The 21,626-nt window shown below is 38.5% G+C and overlaps 1 protein-coding gene across 3 annotated transcripts in view; it reads left to right on the top strand.

Annotated features, from left to right (window-relative positions):
- Window positions 1-21,626, top strand: part of armc8 (armadillo repeat containing 8) — a 68,915-nt gene that overhangs the window by 16,948 nt on the left and 30,341 nt on the right. For 2 of the 3 annotated variants that reach the window (XM_008106424.3, XM_062976458.1), the window contains 3 exons: window positions 4,136-4,207; window positions 19,537-19,679; window positions 19,765-19,862. In XM_008106424.3, the coding sequence (XP_008104631.1) occupies window positions 4,136-4,207; window positions 19,537-19,679; window positions 19,765-19,862 (313 nt within the window). The remainder of the gene's footprint in view (window positions 1-4,135; window positions 4,208-19,536; window positions 19,680-19,764; window positions 19,863-21,626) is intronic. The other variant, XM_008106425.3, reaches the window with a different exon arrangement.

The following is a 21,626-nucleotide window of genomic DNA, read 5'->3' as shown; positions in this document are numbered from 1 at the left end:
CAGCTTGACTTGTGACATTCAGAAGCAGTAAGACAAATGCTTGCTGCATCTGAGTGTATCTGAGATAAAATGAAACTGGTCACTCCCATTTTCTACATTTATATCAAGTTTTAGGGAAGGATTTTTTTTATATCTAGCCCAGTGATTCCCAAAGTGGGTGCTCCTGTCCCCCGATGGGCACTGGAGCAATCCGGGGGGGGGGGGGCGGGGACGGTGATGGCACCTATTAGGACATGGGGGCGGGGCCAGAGGAGGGGCGGGGCCTCTTTCCAAGTGCCGGAGACAGGGCTGAGCATCTGAGGCGCTTGTTAGGACACACAGGGGGTGGAGCTAGAGGAGTGGGCTTGGCTTCTTCCTAAGAGCCTGAGACAGGGCTGAGAATCTATACCTCTCTTGAGGCTCTTGGTGGGATACAGAGGGCCGAGCTAGGGAACGAGGCGGGGCCTCCTTCCAAGAGCCCGAGACAGGACTGAGCTTCTATACCTCTCTTGAGAGGCCTTTTAGGACTAAAGGGTGGGGGTGGGGGCGGGGCCTCTTCCCAAGAGCGCGAGAGAGGGCTGAACCTCTGTATACCGCCCCTGAGGCGCTTGTTAGAACACGGGGGGCGGGGTATAGAGGTTCACCCCCGTCAGGCACTTGGGAAAAGACCCTGCCACCTCCTCTAGCACCGCCTCCTGTGTCCTGGAAGGTGCTGCAGGACAGGGATAGAAGCTCAACCCTGCCTCACAGCTCGTAACTCTGCCCATCCCAGTCCTGGCCGCCCATTTGTGGCCCTGCCCACCTCCCCTCGCAGCCCTGCATCTTGGACTAGGGGAAAGGCTCAGCCCTGCCTCTTGAGCAGGAGCCACGCCCACCCCCTCTAAGCCACGCCCCCTTTCCAGGGGGGCGCTGAGTCATATTTTTTCTGGAAAGGGGGTGGCAGGCCAAATAAGTTTGGGAACCACTGATCTAGCTTAAAACTAGAGAACATATATTCTTTGCAGTGGATAGAAAACCTCATGTAGTGTTTCAGGTTCTGTATAATATTAGTGGCTAGCTAGTACCCAGAAAATACTTTCTGGTTGCCTATAGCTCTAGCATTTGTGAATCCTTTGCTTTGCAAATGAGTTTTAGTTATATAGGTGCTCTTGTACTATATATCACATTGATTTAAAATATATTTTAAGTAATTTTGAGAACACAAACATACTTCCTCCACTTCATTTATTTTAGTATTTTAGTTTATTCTGTTATTTCGATCACTCTATGCCAGTAGGATGTTTTATAAATGGATGCACAGTTTAATAAAGGGTTAAGTTCTAAATAATACGTAACCTTGGTTATTGGACTTAATACACAATGTGTTTTACCTAAGCAGTCATATTTGAAAGTTACTGTAAATATTGACTGTGATGAAACTTTTCTGTATTGGTGACAAGATGTGCAATCATTATTAAAAGATTGTGGTGATGAACAATGGGGCACTGTGTAAAATGTCCCAGTGGACAGTAGGGGCTCCTGCTGCGTAACAGGACTCAGTGCAGTATGTCCTGTTTTTCAGCAATAGCTCCCACTGTACAATGGTGTACTGCTAAATTGTGAATATTTTTCTGGCTGTCACAGGGCATTTATAACTTTCCACTGATTTCTGTTTTAGATCATCTGTCTATCATGACACTTTGGGGGCTTGTTGCCCTTTTGCTACTTGCACTATTACAGTGCAAGGACAGCCTGTTCCACAAAGTGTCCTACTGTTGTTCATCACACTATTGCTTACTGGATGCATTATTTGCGCTGCTTGTGCAATGGTCTCAAAAAGCATAGCCACAGTAGCATTCTGTCTCTGGGAATATGATGACTGCACAATGTTGGATTTCTAAACTGCACAATTGTAAATTAGTTTATGGCATTGTAAACTCCCAATAGAATGCTTGCCAGCAACCCAATAAGCAAAGTTGTAAAGAGGAGAAATCAGAATTGATTTTTTTACAGCCCATTCCTTTTGCCATAACAGAAATTAATGAAAATGTTAGCATTGCCACATCTTTTCACAATTTGAAATTCCATTCAGTTTATATCCTGCCTTTCTCTCACAAATGAGATTCCAGGGAATTTAAAAGTCAATAGTATAAATACATTTGAAACCTTATGTGCATTAATTCAACCCAGTATTCAGAAGATGTTCTTAATAAATGGCATTTCTATGCATCTACTATTGATGAAGTGTTTCAGACCTGGTCAAAATTGCTTTTCTCAAACTTTTAACAAAGCTTTGTTTTAAAGTTAATTTATTATATTAAAAATTCCCTCCACTTTTGAAGTTTGTCATTAGGCATGTTTGAATAGGCATGATTGGGCCTCCTAGTCTCTTGTACTTCGTGATATAACTGTTTCACATTATGACTTAGGACAATGTTGACTATTGCCTGGTGTTTCTTTTTTCTGGATGCACTTGGATAGTGTCTAAAGCAGGGGTCCCCAAACTTTTTAAACAGGGGGCCAGTTCACAATCCCTCAGACCGTTGGAGGGCCGAACTATAGTTTTTTAAAAAACTATGAACAAATTCCTATGCAGTGCACACTTCACATATCTTATTTTGAAGTAAAAAAACAAAACAGGAATAAATACAGCCTCAATGTTAGTCATAATCATAATAAAAATAATAAAGAGGGTTGGAAGAGACTCCTTGGGCCATTTAGTCCAACCTCCTTCTGACTTTGTGCACCAAAAGCACTAGCAAAGCACCCCTTAATAATTACTTATTAATTAAATAATAATTAAAATACTATTATGAACAAGCAAAGCTTTGGAAGGCATGCACCAGGTGAGGGAGGAGACAGGAAAGGTGCGCGCCTTTCCCTCCTACCCTCCGCAAACACCTTCCCCTCCTTTTCCTCTGCACGCATCTTCCTTGGTAGAGGAGGAGGGAGCTGTCACCCCAGGGGCCAAATAAATGGCTTCGATGGGCCGCATGTGGCCCCTGGGCCTTAGTTTGGGGACCCCTGGTCTAAAGCAATGGCAGATGGTGCCATAACTTAATGTGTAACTCTTGATGAAGGAGATAAATTTAAGTTTAAACTTTGAACTTGACCCAAAGGGGGGGGGTGTCAATTGATGGTTTTACATACTATTCGAAACACTCTGTTAATTGTATAGGCCAGCTGTGTCATGGTCTTCCCAAATCTTTGTTGCAATCACTGATTGATTTGGCTGTTGAAGTCATAAAACATTGTTACTCAGAATTTACATTTATTATCATTATCCCTAGTGCTAAAATTGGAGAATTATTTTCATATTGCCAAATGCATTATCTGCTGTTAAACATGATCATAACTAGTTGATTTTAGTTTGCTTATAAGTATGACTAAATTTGGATCGGATCCAGAAAGACTTTGTTGTTGTGTACCTTCACATTATTTTTGATGACCCCAAGGCAATCCTGTCATGGTCTTATCTTGCCAGAATTTGTTCAGAGGTGGTTGCCCTGTGTTTCCTCTGAGACTGAGAAGGTGTGATTTGCCCAATATCATCCACTGGATTTCAGTGGCAGAGCGGGGAATCGAACTCTCATCTCCCAGTGTCTTCGTCCAGCACTCGAAAAATTATGCCACACTGGTTCTCCCATAAAGACTATGCTAATACTATTAGAAAACACCTGAGTCTGCATTGGCTCTCTTAAACTAGAATGGGGTTGAGTGGGACAGTTTTGTGTCTATCTTAAGACTGTTTTAGAGCAAAACTAGCATAGAAACTTGGTTAGATTGTAATTTCCATGGAGCAAATATAGAAAATGCACAACTGTAAAGTTGGGATTTTTATGTTTGTTGCATATTTCTTGCACAAATTCTCACATTAGTACAATGTATACATCCTTATTTTCTTTACCATCTTTTGACAACATGATCCTGATATCTGAAATAATATGTCAGGTGTATTTGTTATGAATGATCAAGTGATTCTCTCTGCTACTTGAATGTCTGGGGATAGAGAAATGCCAGAGATTTGAATTTTTGGAAGTCGTGGGATCTATTACTTGTCTCCTATTTAGTGCTCAGATATAACACCTGTTTGATCTCAGTGGAACTAAATTCTGCAAAACTGAGTCCTTAGTACCTCAGCATAATTTACTAGGGTTTTTCTCTTTCTGGATTACAGAGATATGAAAAATGCTGTAATTGGAAACAACAAACAAAAAGCCAACTTGATTGTTTTGGGAGCAGTTCCAAGGTATGTCCTCTGCTACTCTGATTTTCACTGATTTCACAGCAGATCTCAAGTTCACCTATTAAGATTCTGGCACTTTAATTTGTCTGACTGTTGATGACTGTCCTGTTTCCCCAGTTAACTGAGGTTAGTACTGTATATTCAGTTCTTGTTATGAAGCAATAGTGTATAGACGTCTACTGAAAGCTCTGAATTGTATTGCTTTCAATGTCCTAAAAACCCTTCCCACAGCATAGTAAGTTAGCAAAGCCTACAAGAAAAATGCCTAAAACAGCTTTCAGACCTCTGTTTGCTTATGGATTGCATGCAACAGTTTTGGGGCTCTAGGAAGAGGAGTAAAGTCAAACAAAACAATTATTCCATCATTTGCCTTTGCCTTATTAATGCCTTATAACACTGAACTCTGGGGCTTGCTAATTGCTAGCGCTCTTTGTATCCTTTTTACAGTGTGTGAGCGTTAAATGTTCTGTTCTTGTGTTGCATATCAAGAAACACTGATTACAATTATTTACCTTAGATTATTGTTTAGTAGCAGAAGATCAAAATAATTGTATTTAATTCGGTCCTGCTGATGTTACTTATCCCCCTAGTTTCTTAGGAGAACACTCATGAGTATTTCTGGTAGGTGGAGTATTTAACCTTTCTAATTTGCTAGTACCAGGCCTTGTATTTTGTGTTCATTTTTTATATTAATCTCTAAAAAATAGCAATTATATCAGTTTTCTCTTAAAATGATAACCAGTCCTGGGCTGCTTCAAGATAGTTTGCATGTATCATACTGTGAGTCCCACTATTACTGTGAATTAGAGTATAGTAATTCAAACAGTAGGCTTTTCTTACATATTAACTTACCATTCAGTGATTGATTGATTAGTTTAGTCTAGTTGGGATAAGAAAATACACATTTAAGCCAATGTGTTTTTGAAAACACAAACACATTTTAGATATACACCTGGCTCCACCTTCCCATGAAGACTCCGCTAGTGTAAACATCTTTCCTGCCATATTTACCTCTTTGGCTCATTCCTTCCATTGCCAGATTGTAAACCCCTTTTTTTGCAGATCTACTGCTCGCCTCACTTTCTGCTGCCAGATTTTAAACCCCTTTTCCATTAATTTACCTCCTTGCCTCCTTCCTGCTGCCGCCTTTGCCTGCCCTTCTATGTTTTGCAAATAGCATCATGAATCCCTCATTCACCACCTTCTCACTATGAAGACTTAGAGTTTAAGCCCCTTTCCTGCTAATCCACCTCCTCACTTCACATCTGCTAACAAAAAAAGAAATGCGCTAAGGAGGTGGATTGACAGGAAAGGGGTTTAAAATCTGACAGTGGAAGGACGGGGTGAGGAAGTGAATCAGCAGAAAAGGGGTTTAATCTTTGAATCATGGTGGGAAGGTAGTAAATGAAGTGAGGAAATGCACTGTAGGCAGGACATGGTAGGACAGACGGAGAAACAGCAGAAAGAATGTGTTGAAGAAATTGAGCTAGTTAAGCAGGAGCTGCTCGCCTCACTTTCTGCTGCCAGATTTTAAACCCCTTTTCAAATAGAGATACTCCACGCGTTATAAACGTGACTTACAAACAACTCATAGTTAAGAACTGAGTTGAGACAACAGGAAGTGAGAAAAATCTGCCCCTGGTAAGGGAAATTCTCTCCTGAAAGAGTTATCATGGGGGGGGGGGGGGAGGGGGAATGTCTGCACTGATGCTTTCTTACCAATGCTTGTTTCCATAACAAGCCATTTTTTTCAAAATCCAGTTATCACAGGGACAGAAATTGAGGTAAAATCTTCTGAACAAGGGCACAGATAGCAAAACAAATATCACAGTCAGGCCTCCCCTATGCTATCCAAAGTGTGTATGATGTGTGTGTGTATATGTGTGTTTATATGTATGTATATGTGTATGGCTGGAGTTACAGTTAAAAATGTACCTGTTCTGACTTACATACAAATTCAACATAAGAACAGACTTACAGAACCTATCTTGTTAATAACTTGTGGGCTGCCTGTGTTGGAATCTATGTAAGAAGAACTCATAAATGTGGGTGGCCACCAGTAATAGAAAACTAGTAGACAGTTTGCCACAGTAGATACAATGTCTTGTAATATGATGTTTTTGAATGGGCTAGAGGAACTACCATGACTTTAGAAACCATTCCTCAAACGTACAAAAAAGGAATGTCAAATTTAGAGCTATGCTATTATTGTCAAATATGTTTAGAAATAATGAAATTGTTTTATCCTAATAGTAAACTCTGGAAAGGACTGAACAGAGTTGTATAGTGATTCATTTAAGATTAATTCAGTAAGAATATGCGGAGATACATATTCAAGCAGGATTCATTTTTAAAAGAATGGCAGCATTTTTTGAAATATGAAACAAGATAAAGAGAAGATATTTTATTTGGCGTTTTATTTATTATTTATAAAAATGAATTCAAAATAAATTGTAATTTATAAATAAGTATATTTTAATCTAGATCAGGTTGCTGCCATTCAGCAGTTCAACTAGTGATATACTGTAGCTGATTTTAGAGTTAGGCCTGAATCTTCTGAAAGATTTTTAAATAGAGCTGTAGAGGGATCACTTAATTTATTGATTCTGTAATTCATAGCTTGGTAGCTAAATACTGAAAAAGAATGCAGGACTACTTAGGGAGCTTTTAGAAAAGGTATTAGCAGGAGTGTGCTCAAAAGAACACAGATTTTATAAATTCACAGTGAAAGTGCATTATAATAGATATGACTTAAAATAAGGCTCAGTATTGCAATATTCAGATACTAAGATAAATCAGTACAAGACAGGTCTATCTATTTCCACAAGATTTTGTGGTTTATACCAGCAGAATTAGGACTTTACCCCTTACCACTGCAGTCCTTCAGTATAGAAAAAATAGTTCTGAGTTGTTTTTTGTTCTGTTGATAGAAGCGGTTTAATCAGAAGTATACTGTTGAATCAGGGCTTGTTTAGCTGTGTCATCTTGCACTTGCTTGACTATTTTAAATGTACAAGAAAAATTGATAGATATTAGTGATATGCAGTAACATATATATTATTGACACCTAGATTTGGCTGTTTTGGAAAGAGAAAACTTTTAAATTGGTGTTAGGTTATAAGATACTGCTAAACAAGATGGTTCTGCTATGAGGATAATTCAAAGATGAGGAGTGTCTAAAATATTTAATGATTTCCATTAAATAGAAACATGAGATAATTAGTATCAAAATGTAGTGCAAGAAATAGAGACTGGTCAGGTCAACAATTACAGTATGACATCCATTACTATAGAACTGGTACCCGCAGTTTCACCTCCATCTCCAAAACTGAATTTGAGGGAATGAAGAAGAAATTTATGTTGACACTTCCCACTTTCCTAGCAGAAGTAGTAAATAGAGAGGGGTTTTTTTTGGTGAATTTGCATGAACTGTAATTAAACAGATGTTGTATTAGTGATTGCAAAGGCTAATTCTGTCTCATATTCCTGGCATACTATATGCCATTCAAAAGAAAAGACAAGGACAAATAAGGAAAGGGCACAAAATATGAGATCACTCGCCATCCCTAGGTCTGTTTCCCCGATACGATTTGTTTACATATTCTTTAGCCATCCAGTACATTGATTTAATTAGTAAGTGGAAGAAATCCCACAGTGCTGGTTATCTGTCTCCAAACACTTAAATGAAATGACACTAATGAAAATGAGCTGAGAATCAGAGTACCTGTGGATTCAGCATAAATAGATAATCTAATGAGAAATGTGGAGGTAGTTTTTATAATAATAATAGTAGTAATAATAAGGTAGTTTTTAGCTGTGATATTCTTTGTCTTAAGGACATTTAACTGGCTATGACAATGACCACAATCTATAATGCTGTTAAAACAATTTATGCAAGACTCTACTTGATACACTAAGCATGAGAAACTATGATCATAGTGATAAATTAAGAATGTGTTCCATTAAGCATATCTGGTTAAGCTTGTTCTTAGTGTTTGGATTTGTTTGAACCTGTAGCAGGTACCAAGATTATTTTTTAAAGGATAAATATTCTGTTTCATGGAGGAAGCACTGAGCTCAACCTTTTGTTTCTGGTAATACTATATTTTTGTGCAGTATGCACATTGCTGGAATTTTAGATTTTCTGCCCTATCACAATCCAGAATGATCCTTTCCTAAACTACCATTTCTTGTTAAGAGAGGGGTTTTGCGTATTATGAGTTTGAGAGAAATGCTTTGCATATCGTATTTACCTGAGCCAGAGATTTCAAATGTGATTTATGCATTAGGTGTGTTTCAGCTCTGTAAAAAAACAGTTGTTCTAAATGGTTCTGTTTTTAGAGTTCTCTTGTGAAGTTTTAAAATACAGATTGCAGATCCATAATAGATTTTTTGATGAAGGAAAAGCCTGTGATACCCACTGACTAAGGTAATTTGATTTGAAGAATGTTGTCATACACTGTATCTCCCAAGGAAATAGCGTTATACATGATCAAATATTTGACTCTGTGTCCATGGTGGAAAGTCATGGTTGACAATAATGCTGACTCTTTCCCTGAGAATAGGACTTTCTGTGTACACAGTTGGATACTGGGGGGCTTGACTAAAGAAGATACCAGAAGGGAGGGGAGAAAAGATAAGAAAACCAAATGAAATCACTTCAGACTGTAGCTCAGTGGTAGATTTGGAGACAGGGAGTATAGAATATTTATGTATTGTAATGAAAGGAAATGGAAGATTTATTGTATAAATATACTTTAATATGAGATGGGAGAAATGTATAAATAGTCAAACACTGCATAAGATAGTGTTTGTACTATACAAAGGTTCTTTATAGTACAGTGGTTCTCAGCCTGTGGGTCCCCAGGCGTTTGGCCTATAACTCCCAGAAATCCCAGCCAGTTTACCACTTGTTAGGATTTCTGGGAGTTTAAGGCCAAAACATCTGCGGACCCACAGGTTGAGAACCACTATTATAGTACATTTATTTTTCACTTAGCATCTACAGTTGAATGGTTTATTAGAAAGGATACAAAGGTGGATCCCCTCTTTTTGTTGTTTTGTGCTTTCATGTTGACTCCAACTTATCCTAAGGTTTTCTTGGCAAGATTTCTTTAGAGGAAGTTTGTCGAAGGCTGAGAGTGTGTGGCATGACCAAGGCCATCCTGCAAATATCCATGGCTGAGCAGTTACTCGAACCCTTGTCTCTCTGAGTCCTTGTTTACTACTTTACTATGTTTATTACTACTACTTGGTTACTACTTTATTATGCTGGCCGTTCTGAAAGGGTTGTAATATAAAATAAATAATAGTGGAAGTAGGGAAGGGAACAAAATAAAATTGCTTTAATAGCATGTATTTTAGTTTACTCTAGTTACATTAAAATATAGGGACTAGGAGTTTATTAAGTAGCTTCTTGGAGAAGGTGAGTTTGGGGAGGGGGACCTAATAGAGATCAGACAGCATATGAAGATAATCTTGGAGGTAGTTCCAGTTTTAAGCAGCCACAAGAGAACATGGGAAAAATTATTTTGGAAAACAGTATACCACTACAGTAAATAGCTGAGGCTGATGGAACAAAAGTTACAGAAATGAAGATCTTAGGAGGGAAGTAACAATAAATATAGGTTCAGTCTCTCTTATCCGAAATGCTTGGAACCAGTTGTTTCTTGGATTTTTATTTTTTTGAAATTATTTGCCTATACTTAGCAAATGAGGGATTGGGAGAAAAGAGGGCTATTCACATATCCAGAACCTGCTGAATTTCTTTTTTCAAGGAACCCTGAAAGGTGAAAGAATTGAGAGGGAAGGAAGGGGGAAGACTCTGCTTACAGAATCATACAATCACAGAGTTGGAAGAGACCACAGGGGCCATTCAATCTAACCCCCGGCTCTGCAGGAAATGCACAATTAAAGCACTCCCAACAGATGGCTATCCAGCCTCTGTTTTAAAACGTCTAAAGAAGTAGCTTCCACTATGCTCCACGTCAGAGAGTTCCACTGCTGAACAGCTCTTATGGTCAGGAAGTTTTTCCTAATGTTCAGGTGGAATCTCCTTTTCTACAATTTGAACTCATTGCTCCATTGCATCCTAGTCTCCAGGGCAGTAGAAAATACTCCTTCTCCCTCTTCCTTGTGACATCCTTTCAAATATTTAAACATAGCTACTATGTCTCTTCTCAAGCCCCCTGTAAAAAGCAGGCATCCCAGATGTTTCCCTGTCACTACTCTTTCTATCCTTTTAGCAAAGTAATTGTGCTTGATGCAGGTGGCGGCCACTGAGGTAGTTTCATATTTGCCTTTGTGGCAATTTCTAGGACATTTAAATCACTATTGGCTGATTGAAGGACAGGTATAGAAACATCTAAGACATATGCTTTTTACAGGGGCCTTGTGTAAATGAAGTTCTCCTGCTTTCTTATTCTTTTCTTTCTCTCATCAGAAAAACATTCACACAGCAGCTGAAGAAAAACATTCACACAGCAGCTCAGTCCTCAGGAGGTATTTGTGGGGGGAATAACTGTCCAGGTAGTGGGTGTGGCACTCTTCCTGTATGCCGCAAGTGTCTGTTTCACCTGGTCAAAGAAAGTCCTGGGGGAAACAGAAATGCATGAAGAGTGCATGAAGAGCAAAAGGAGCCAGATCCACAGGGTAAATGACATTTTGGGCTTGCGGGGGAGGGGAGGATTCCTCCTCTTCCTGAGTACTGCATATTTCTCTCTCCTCCAGTACCTCACTTCCTTTGCCTGGGTGAAGCAGAAATTGAGGCCTGCAGGAAGAAGAAAAGGATCTAAGATGTGAATGGAAAAGTAAAGTAGCATGCAAAGGCCAGCTCCTTCTCTGCTTCCCCCTGAAATCATGGCAGTGACACTGATCACGCCAACTAGAATTGCATTCATCTGTGTAAGCCTGCCCAAGACTTCGAATCTGCATTGGAGTCTTGTTTTGCCCTACTTATTTAGTTAATTATGAATGTAGCCTAGATTGCTTTCTCAGTATTCTTCTTGTACTTTGGGCCATTGCTTCTTAAACTGTGGGTCCTGACCCCCAATGGGCCCCCTTAGTTCAATGTGAGATTGCAAAAAAGTTGTCAACAATGACCGGTTTCTGAATACCATCTAATAGCTGTTTTAGATACATGAATCTTCTAGTAACAATGTGCAATATTTACAGTGGACTCTGCCTGAAATACTTCAGCTGTGCTTCATAAAAGGAAAATCAGCCTGTGTAGCAAGCCTTGCAAATGCCGATTATTATTATTATTATTATTATTATTAGAAAATGGGTGATTTTATACCTATTTATATACTCATATCTAATGGTCGCATAAAAAATTCTCAGATAGAAAGGGGTTATGACAGAAAAGTTTAAGGATCCCTGCTCTGGACATTTCTTTCCTGGTCACATCACTCTTGGCTGTGAAAAAAAATTGTAAGGATATATTTTTAGGGTATCCATTTGGTACTAAAAACTTTAGATGGTGTCCTCTATGCCTATGTTAAAATTGCAGTTGTATTATGCTGTGCAATCTTGTAGACTACTTTGGGAGTGTGCCCTAAAAGGCAGATTGAGAAAATTACTTGGTAAAGTTTTGAGTAATGAAACACAGAGCAAGTATACATTTGTTTATAAAATGCCTTTACCACACAGAACGGCATAGCTAAAGTAAACCCTAATAACAGATGTATTGGTTAAAAAGAGAACAGCAGATAAACATTTCTAATGGCAAGCAGCCAGGCATGAACAGTCTCTTGATGGATACAAGAGACTGGAGCAGCAGATAAAAGTAGCAACACCAAGTCACATTGAAACTCTAGTCGTTTTCACACCCTTTCAGAATAAATATGTCTTCAAGAGGGATATCAGGAGAGGAACTGGGTGAATTCCCTAGGCTTTAGGATGTTGCCAAAGATAATGCCCTTTTCAAAATTTAGTGACAAACCATGGAAAGAAATCTGGGTGAGAAGAATTAATAGAGCGAGCAAAAGAGGGAACAGGAATAAAAGACAAGATGGGAGGATGAAAAGCTAATATTCTAGAAATATTTTCAAATAGGGTGAAAAGGAAACAAAGATGAAAGCTAAAGCAGAACTATTGAAATGGATGATGCTAAAAATAAAGAGCATGGCAAAGACATGTTCTTGTATGTGCACTTATTCTTTTGTTGTGCTTTGTTAAGGGAATTATTATGGAACATGAAATGATTAATCAGCATCAAATTATGGGTTCAGATCCTGCTTTGGAGCATCAATTCTTGGATTGTATATAATGGGAAACCATGGTTAATTAACTCAGGAAACCTTTAATTGTATGCCAGAAAAGGAATAGAATGTTCCGAAAATATATCGTGTTGAAGCAAGGCTTATGCACATTGCAGCTGGAGAAGCAGAAAAGAATTAGAATCTGCAAAAGTATTGCAGTGTGAAATGTTTCTGTTCACTGTTTATGTCAGCAGATTTTATCTGCAATATTTGATTCCTCTCCTCCTCCTCTGATCCATTTTACTTTTATTAGCATTTCATGGCTAGGAACCATGTTCTGTCCTCCCTGGGTGGTCCTGAGTTTTTATTCCTCCTCATACATTACTTTCTGAAAATATGTCTATACAAAGAAGCATTGATAAATATTATTAGATTATTAATCTACAATTTACATTTCAGGCTAATGTAGTGTGAGCTTATGTTTTTATTATGGGTTCCTTGAGCCCTGAAAATATTTCAAGGCTTCTACAAAGGTTAAAGGTTGAGAGAAACTGAGATAGAGGGTACAATAGTATGAAATAGTGTGACAAAAAGCCTCATACTATATATATAAAAGCTATGAATTGGCAGCTCCTATTGAGCATCATGGTGTGTTTTGGTTATTATAAGGCTAATTTGCATTACATGTTTTCCACCCGTTATCCTTTTTGATTACTTCAGAGATAGAGATTGCATATTATTAAGAAGGCTTTACTTCATTTAATTCAGTAAGAAATCTGGCAATATATTTTAGAAAGAAGAATTTATTCTTTGCACATTGTTCTTTTGAAAATAGGATGTTCAAGAAAAAACCGTATATGGAATGCATCTCTGAGACTTAATGCTAAAGAAGATTAATAAGTAGAATCTCATTATCCTATTAAAGAAAGTTCTTTTCTGCAGTCTTTGCTTGGAATGTAAAATAAGAGGGTTGTTTATATAATCAGAGTTTAACTACTGACCCTAATTGGAATTGCATATGGAAGTTGAAAAAAGTAAGAATGCCCTTTATTTATTTATTTCGTGTCAAAAGCATTGGTACAGCAAATACATTTCAAATAATGGAAATAAAATAAAAAAGAAAAGAAATCACAAGCAACTAAATAGTTTTGGACCAAAAGCGGGCAACAGCAACCGCATTGTCTGTAGCTTTAAACAACTCCTCCTCCGTACATGAGGCAGGGCATTGTGGGCAAGCATACATATGCTGAGTTGTTTGTTCAGCTCCACAGTCACACAAGGTGGAGGATTCCTCCAGGTAGTGCCACCTTGCCAAGTTGTCTTTTGATCTGCCCACTCCACTTCTGAGTCTGTTCAGGGACTTCCAAGTTGCCCATTCCTGGTTTGCCCCTGGAGGAAGACCCTCTTGGGGGGCCATTCAGTTAGAATTGCCAGGTTTAGCTGCCCAGAGGGACACCCTTGCTGTTGCTGGAGGAACATCAAGAGGAGTGGTGGTTCTCATGAAGCCCTTCCTTGATTTGAGTCTGATGGGAGGAGGGTGATAGCCATGCAGTGGGTGGCTTTCACAATGTTCGACCTTTTTTCTCTCACCTTTAGCAGCAACTTCCCGTCGCACGTCAGGAGAGGCAATGCCAGCTAACTTGTAGAGTTTATCAACAGGTGTAGGTTTAAGGCATCCCGTGATGATTCTGCATGTTTCATTCAGTGCTATGTCCACCTGCTTTGCATGGGCAGACTTGTGCCAAACAGGACAGGCATACTCTGCAGTTGAGAAAGACAAGGCCAGGGCTGATGTTCTTATTACTTGTGGGTCTTCTCCCCATGCGCTGCCAATCAGTTTCCGCAGGATGTTATTGCATGCAGCTACTTTGTGCTTGGTGTTCATGCAATGTTTCCTATATGTTAGTGTTCGGTCTAAGGTGACACCAAGGTATTTAGGATGGAAACAGTGTTCGAGCTCTTGGCCTTCCCAAGTAACTTTCAGTTTCCTGTTGGCTTCGTGGTTACGTAGGTGGAAAGCACACACTTGTGTCTTGGCAGGGTTAGGCTTCAGGTGGTTCTCTTTGTAGTAGCTGGAGAGATCTTTCAAGGCATTGGTGAGTTGCTTTTCAACTGTTTCAAAATCTTTTGCTTGTGTTGTAAGGCCAAGGTCATCAGCATATATAAAGCTCTTTGTGAGTGGTGGTAGTGGCTGATCGTTCGTGAAGATGTTAAATAAGGTTGGTGCAAGAACGCTGCCTTGGGGTAAACCATTCTTTTGCCTCCTCCATCTGCTTTTCTGGCCCTGAAACTCCACATAGAAGCTGCGGTTTTCTAAGAGGGTCTGGACAGTTTTTGTAAAGTCAAAGTCCCGGGTGATATGGTAGACTTTATGCAGCATTTTTCTATGTTGCACCGTGTCATAGGCTGCCGTAAGGTCCACAAAAACTGTTCCCGTAATGCAGCCTTTCTTGTAGCCTTCCTCGATATGTTCAGTCAGATGAAGAATTTGACCAGTTTTTCCCTGGTCTGAAACCTGCTTGTTGTGCAATAAGCTTGGGTTTGATAACAGGTCCTAGTCGATTTAATAGCATCCTCTCATAGACTTTATATAGATGACATAAGAGGGAGATTGGTCGATAGTTCCTGGCATTGGAGGCATCTTTACCAGGTTTTAAGATGGCAATTATCTTAGTTTTCCTCCATGCTCTGGGAATCTGTTTGTGTGCCAGGCATTGATTGTAGAATTTCAAAAGCCAGTTTTCAGCTTTGGCCCCCAAGTGTTTGATTTGCTCCATCATCAGGTCATCTAGGCCAGGTGCTTTACCAGTCTTACATCGCTTGGTGGCTTCTCTGAGTTCTTTCAGGTTTAGAGGAGAAGACAACTGGTGGGTTTCAAGTTCTGGCACCCTGTTGATTTTCATCTTTATTCTGCTGCGGTTGGTTTTCCCATTCTGTATTAGCTGGTGAGCTATCTGATCTGGTGTCACGTTCGCGTGTCCAGGGTTGACCAGAGGGTCACTATCCAGGCGTCTCAGCAATTGCCAGGCTTTTCGGCTACTCTTGGACATGTCCAGGTTCTCAAGCAGCTCTATCCAATGGTCTTTCTTAGCATTAGCTAAGGCTGTAGATAGTTTTTGGCCTGCTGCTATAGTCCCATCACTGTATGGGTTCTCTTGAAATAATCTGAGATATTCTTGTAGCTGATTTAGTGATTCTTTGTTTAGGCCTGGTAGGTAGCTTGTGCGACAGCCTCTAGGGATTGAGAGCCTTGAGGATCTTTTCACAGCTTCTTTGAACAGGTCATAATTTTCTATAGAAGGTTCTATATCAGAAATAGCAGCTTCCAAGGTCTCTGTAAACTTTGTCCAGTTAGCTTTATTGAAGTTATATCTTCTGCGGAATGGGACACTTTTCGGTCTTACAGCTGCATATGCTACGCAGCATATTGGTCTGTGTTGTGTGTTAGGTATTGGGTTTAATACCCTTTTGGTGCATTGGTGGCTTATGCTTTCCTTTACAAAAATCAGATCAGGGTTATAACCACACTTCCATCGGCCGCTATTAAATGATGGTGGTAATTTACTGTCATGAAGGAGGCTCATTCTACTATTGTCGGCCCACGTTAGAACTGCTTCGCCATTTCTATCATCTTCGTCATAGCCCCAGACACAGCTGTGGCTATTGAAATCTCCCACAACAAAATGAGCTTCATGATTGTGGCAACTGGTTGGGGGTGTAAAATAGAAATCAGCCCCAGGTGGTTTATAGAGTGATGATACGGTGCAACTATCAAGTTCCACAGATAAGATTTCAACGTTGTTCACTTCTGTGAGGGAAGAATGCCCTGAATATATGAGTTTGGGCTACTAGTTAATTGAGTGATGATATGCTGCCTGTGACCAGTGAAATATTCTATGCAGTTAAGAATGCTTATCTAACAATAAAAATATTCAAAAGAAACCTATTAAAACAGGATTTAAAATATTTACAGAATAATTTATAATATCAAGTTCCATAGAATTTAATGATACTTGTCATGTCGGTACCGGATTTCAGCTTTAAGGTACTACTTTTTTCAAATGCCTTGTTGAAGAAAAGTCAACACCAAGTGTCCCTTCCTGAGAAAGGCATTGTGCTGAGGACAAAATAGAACCATAACAGAATCAGATAAAGTATCTGTGTGCGCTTGCACACAAATAAGAGTGTTTGAAATGTAAAATAAAGGGAATTGCAAGAAAGAAATGAAGAAACCATGATTATAATTATTGAGAAATGCCACAACTGACATTACCCTAAAGCAGTGGTTCTCAACCTGCGGGTCCCAGGTGTTTTGGCCTACAACTGCCAGAAATCCCAGCCAGTTTACCAGCTTTTAGGATTTCTGGGAGTTGAAGGCCAAAACATCTGGGGATCCACAGGTTGAGAACCACTGTTCTAAAGCAATATTCTCCATAGACTGTAAATCCATAGGCCTATTTTCTTTATTAGTTTTGCAGACTTCTTAACATTGGACAGAATTAGAGCTTAATCGGATCCTCATTATTCAAGTTTCCTTCGTTTCTTTTTCTCAGAACTTTTAAAAATATGTTGTGGAAGGTGAAGAGATGGAGAAATGAACTGGATGCCAGAATAGTAAAACTAAAATATGAAACAGCTCAACTAATTTCAAACTACTTTAAGAAACACTAAAGAGGTAGAGGAAAATTAACGGGATCTCAAATCCTTCCTACCACCTTTCAAACTTTTAATGCTGTCTTTGTGTAGAGACTTTTTGCCATTCTTGCATAGTATTTAGTTGAACAGATGCTTAATTGATAAAACCGTTCATTATCTAATTAGACCCATGGTTTAGCGGGTATATTGTCACAACATTTTCCTTCCTTTTGTTACTGCAGACTTCATTTCAAATATGTTGTGGCATCTTGTTAAGCAGAAACTCCCTGCTTGCATCAGTGTGTCATGGTTTCATTTATAATGAGTAAAAAAAAATAATTTAGAAGGCAAGCTGTGAAAGTGAGATGGAGAAGGCTGAGGAAGTAGGAGTAGTGGAGGCAGCTTTTGGTTTTGTAGATTACAACCATGGACAGGAATGACTATGAGCAGACAAATTGCCTATCCTTACCTCTGAAGATATCTCACAATACATTGTGTATGCAGGACAAGAAAAAGATGTTGACATTTTAAAGATATTCTCTTTGTCATTTTGATTCCCTAAAACTATATCTTCAGCATTCAGGAAGGCAAATTTATCTCACATAGAAGATAACACTGAGATTCAGCATTGGGATGGCATCATTCTTCTAGTCCTCTGCTTAACATTTCAGTGCATTGCTGGCAATGAATTAGAAATCTGCTCTTGTTGCTCGTGCTGATATAACAAAATAATATTCATACTTTTTGTATTTTTACAAATAGGGACAATTTCTAAAGAGCTCATTTACATATTATTTTTCTGGACAAAAATAACTGCCTGTAGGCAAATGGATTTCCTGTAAAGGGTGGTCCAGATGTTTCATGCTACATGTTAACTAATATGAAATTGAGTGGAATTAGGACAAATCCCAACATAGTAGCATAACATTTTCAAATACTGAAAATTTGTGAAACTGCATCAGCCACTGTTTTAAGATGAGAGTAACTTTCACCAGCTGCTATTTTTAAAATGAAGCACTGAAATGAGGTGATGGTGGCTTGATCACACACTTTGAGAGTAAGGCAGCTTTTCTGAAACAGAGGCTGTTGTGCCAAGCATTAATTTTTATTTATGAATTCGTGAGTTTAAATATTAAAAGTGAGACTTCAAAAATTGTCTCGTAAGCTCATGTTAAAATCCTAATACACAATGTTTAAAATTTAAATCTAATTTGCATTTTCAAATTCTTTTTTAAAAAATTATAACCATTTTTGTCAACACAGGTTCCATCTCACTATAATAGAGACAGGAGGAAACTAAACTTTTCTCCAAACTAACTTACTCATCTTTTTAAAAACCCTGTTGTGAAGTGGTGCCTTTCCTTATGACAGTTGAAGTATTGCCTAGAAATCTCTGATAATCCCGAAGTTACACTCAGTAATAATGTATCTTGAGTTTTTTCCATGAGTTTTTTGGTGCCCTCTTTTGAGAGAGAGTCAAAATGAGACCTGTTGATCCAGGTTCAGATCGTTTCTCTTAATTTATAAGGCCCTCAACAGCTCAGAACTAAGTTATATGTGGGAGCAGTTTGGTCTCTAGACCTGTTGGGTGCTATTTAATGTATAGTTGATTCATGAAAGATTTTTGTTGTGATATTGTCATGGAGCAGCACTTTATCTTTTGTGATGCTCACAGTGTGGAATGACCTTTCTGATGAGATCAGACAGGCTTACAGTCCATGCTGTTTCTACCACAAGTTGAAATCTAGTTTGCTTGCTTGAATATTTTCCTGATCACCAACCCTAGCCAGTTATCTCTAATGGTTGAGTGACTTTCCTTATGTTATTGTTATATTGACCCTTTTATTTTTGTGTTGTCTAGTTCTGTCACAGTTTTGCTTGATCTATTTTCAAGTCCCTTTTTTAAAATTTAAGAAGTTACAGATCAGTGTTGCTGCCTCATTCGCTGCTATTGGAAATCTAGAACTCAATATGCTTGTTTTACTCTATTTTTGCCAAGTTATAAAAACTGCTTTCAAGATTTTTCTGTTCAGTTTTTTTAACTCAACCCCATTCCCTTTCTTGTTTCCCATTGCCTCCAGTCATTGGATTCTTTCTGTGTCTTCTGTTATGCTGCCTTGTGTCTTAGGATAAGTACCTCCATCTCTTAAGGATTTTCTTTCTCCTCTCCCTTTCCTAAGAGTATCACTTTATGCTTCTTAATTCTTATTCTTAACCGTTCAAGCATGGTCATATTCCTGGTTTCTTTTGGGCCTCAAAACTACTTCCTTCAGCATCGGTCCCTTACACTACTTCACTTTTTTAATCTGTCCATGTAACGTAGATAGTTGAAGGAAGAATCATGCCTTACTATATTCTTAGTTCAAAAAATGACTACTTGGAGCATTGATAGAGTTGCATTACATGTTACTAGAACCTGCATTTTATGTATAAAAATTATCTGTTCAGATTATATGCCTTTAAGAGAAATTATTCCTCTGTGTTTTCCATGTGTAGGTTGCTGTATTTGCTTCAGCAAGAGGCCTCCAGCACTGAGCTAAAAACCGAGTGTGCAGTGGTGCTAGGAAGCCTTGCAATGGGTACAGAAAACAACGTTAAATCTCTACTGGACTGCCATATCATACCAGCCTTACTACAAGGTACCCTCATACTCATTGCTCTTTTTGTTTTTTGACTGCATAATTTTTAAGAATTGCCAAAAAATATCTCCATATTTGTTTACAGGGTTACTGTCACCAGATCTTAAATTTATTGAAGCTTGCCTCAGGTGTCTTCGCACCATTTTCACCAGCCCTGTAACTCCCGAAGAACTATTGTACACGGTAAGTTTTAGGCAGCAGGTGAATATATTTTTCTTCTGCCATATCAGTTCATGTACTGTACTTTTTGTTTAGTATGTATTACTCAGATAATTTTCACCTGTTGAAACAAGATTTTGAAATGTTGCAACTCTGGGAGGGCTAATAACTCATTCATGGACACGAAAATAATGCATATGACAACATAACTTGCTTGCTAAGGGCATAGGAATTAGAAGTGGTAAGATGATTTCTAAAGCTTTGTTGTTTATTGTGGACTCACACCACAAACCTTCAAGGACCTATTTCCTTCCAGGATACTCTTTGAGAATTCTATTTTGTAATAAGAAGCAGAAGCTAATACTGCCATTGTCTGAGACAGATGAAAGTAAGACTTTCTCTGGTTTCCCTTATTGGTAATATTGAGTAGTAATCATGACAGCAATACAAATGAGTAAAACGGACAAACAATAAAAACTTGGTGCTTTAGGAGAAATCATGTTAGGGTGGTTTCAACCTATTTTTTCTTCTTCTGTATTACGTTTTGATACATGGTTATTATGTAACCATATGCTCATATTAACTGCCCTGTTATATTAAATAGAAAAATATTCAGAGAGGTGATGTGGTGTTGTAATTTGAGCACTGGACTATGATTCTGGAGATCAGAGTTTGAATCCCTGCTTAGTCTTGAAAGCCCACTGGGTGACCTTGGGAAATTCACATTCAGCCTCAGAAGGAAGATGAAGGGAAACCCACTCTGAATAAATCTTGCCAAGAAAAATTAATATTAAGTCCTCCTTAGGGTACTTTAAGTTGGAAACGATTTTTGAAGGCACTCAACAACATCTACCCACACACACACACACACACACACACACTTATAATTGTGTGCCTTCACAGAGGAATGTAGTGATGAAAAAGCTGACTTTTTATGAGTATAATTGTAATTAAATAGAATTCCATTATGTGAACAAAGGATGTAGAAAAAATGCTGAAGCTATTTGGTAATAATTCCAACTTTTGGTCCCAGAGTAGTGAACAGATAATGATGGGAGGTATAATGGTTAGAAGTATGTTTAAACTGTTTACAAAAATAGTGGGCGATAGTGCAGTCTTAGAAACACATTTCCTTAGTCTCCTCACCCAGCACAGAGATATTACTTAAGATCTTGGGAATGGAGATTAAATTAAGGCCTCCTCCCTCCACTTTATGAGTGCATACATGCATGTGTATCCTTCACTCTCATAACCAGCCCCAAATGTGCTCTTTGGTGAAGCTCCAAGTGTCTGTTGCTATAGTTCTTCCCCAGTCAGTGAGCTTGAGTATATACTACACATACATCATACATCAGTTCCCAATCTCTTCCATTATGTATTTAGGTAGTATGTTTTGTGTTGTTTTACTCCTTTTCATATACACTTTGTGGAAACCTTGGATAAGATATAGGCCAGTGTTTTATCTCTTCTAGAGAGTTTTACAGTAGCAGCTGCAGATTAGCATAATCTACAGAGTGTTTGAAAAAGAACTCCTTATTCACCATTTAATTTGTTTGAAAAAGAACTCCCTATTCACCATTTAATTTAAATGGTGAATAGGGAGTTCTTTTTTAAACACCCTGTATTTTACATTTTTCCTGTTCTCCAAAGAGGATGCCAAAGGCATCTCCTGGTTAATTAACCTTTTAATTTTAACATTTTTTAAATCAATACATCTTACTTTAAAGGTCCATCCATTTATTTAAGAGATTTATTTATTGTCTTTTGATCACTAGGGCCCTCCAAGGT

This window comes from Anolis carolinensis, chromosome 3 (genome assembly GCF_035594765.1).
Source record: "Anolis carolinensis isolate JA03-04 chromosome 3, rAnoCar3.1.pri, whole genome shotgun sequence".
Classification (NCBI taxonomy): domain Eukaryota; kingdom Metazoa; phylum Chordata; class Lepidosauria; order Squamata; family Dactyloidae; genus Anolis; species Anolis carolinensis.
Note: the sequence above shows the minus strand (reverse complement) of the source record. Positions and strands in the feature narration are given on the sequence as shown.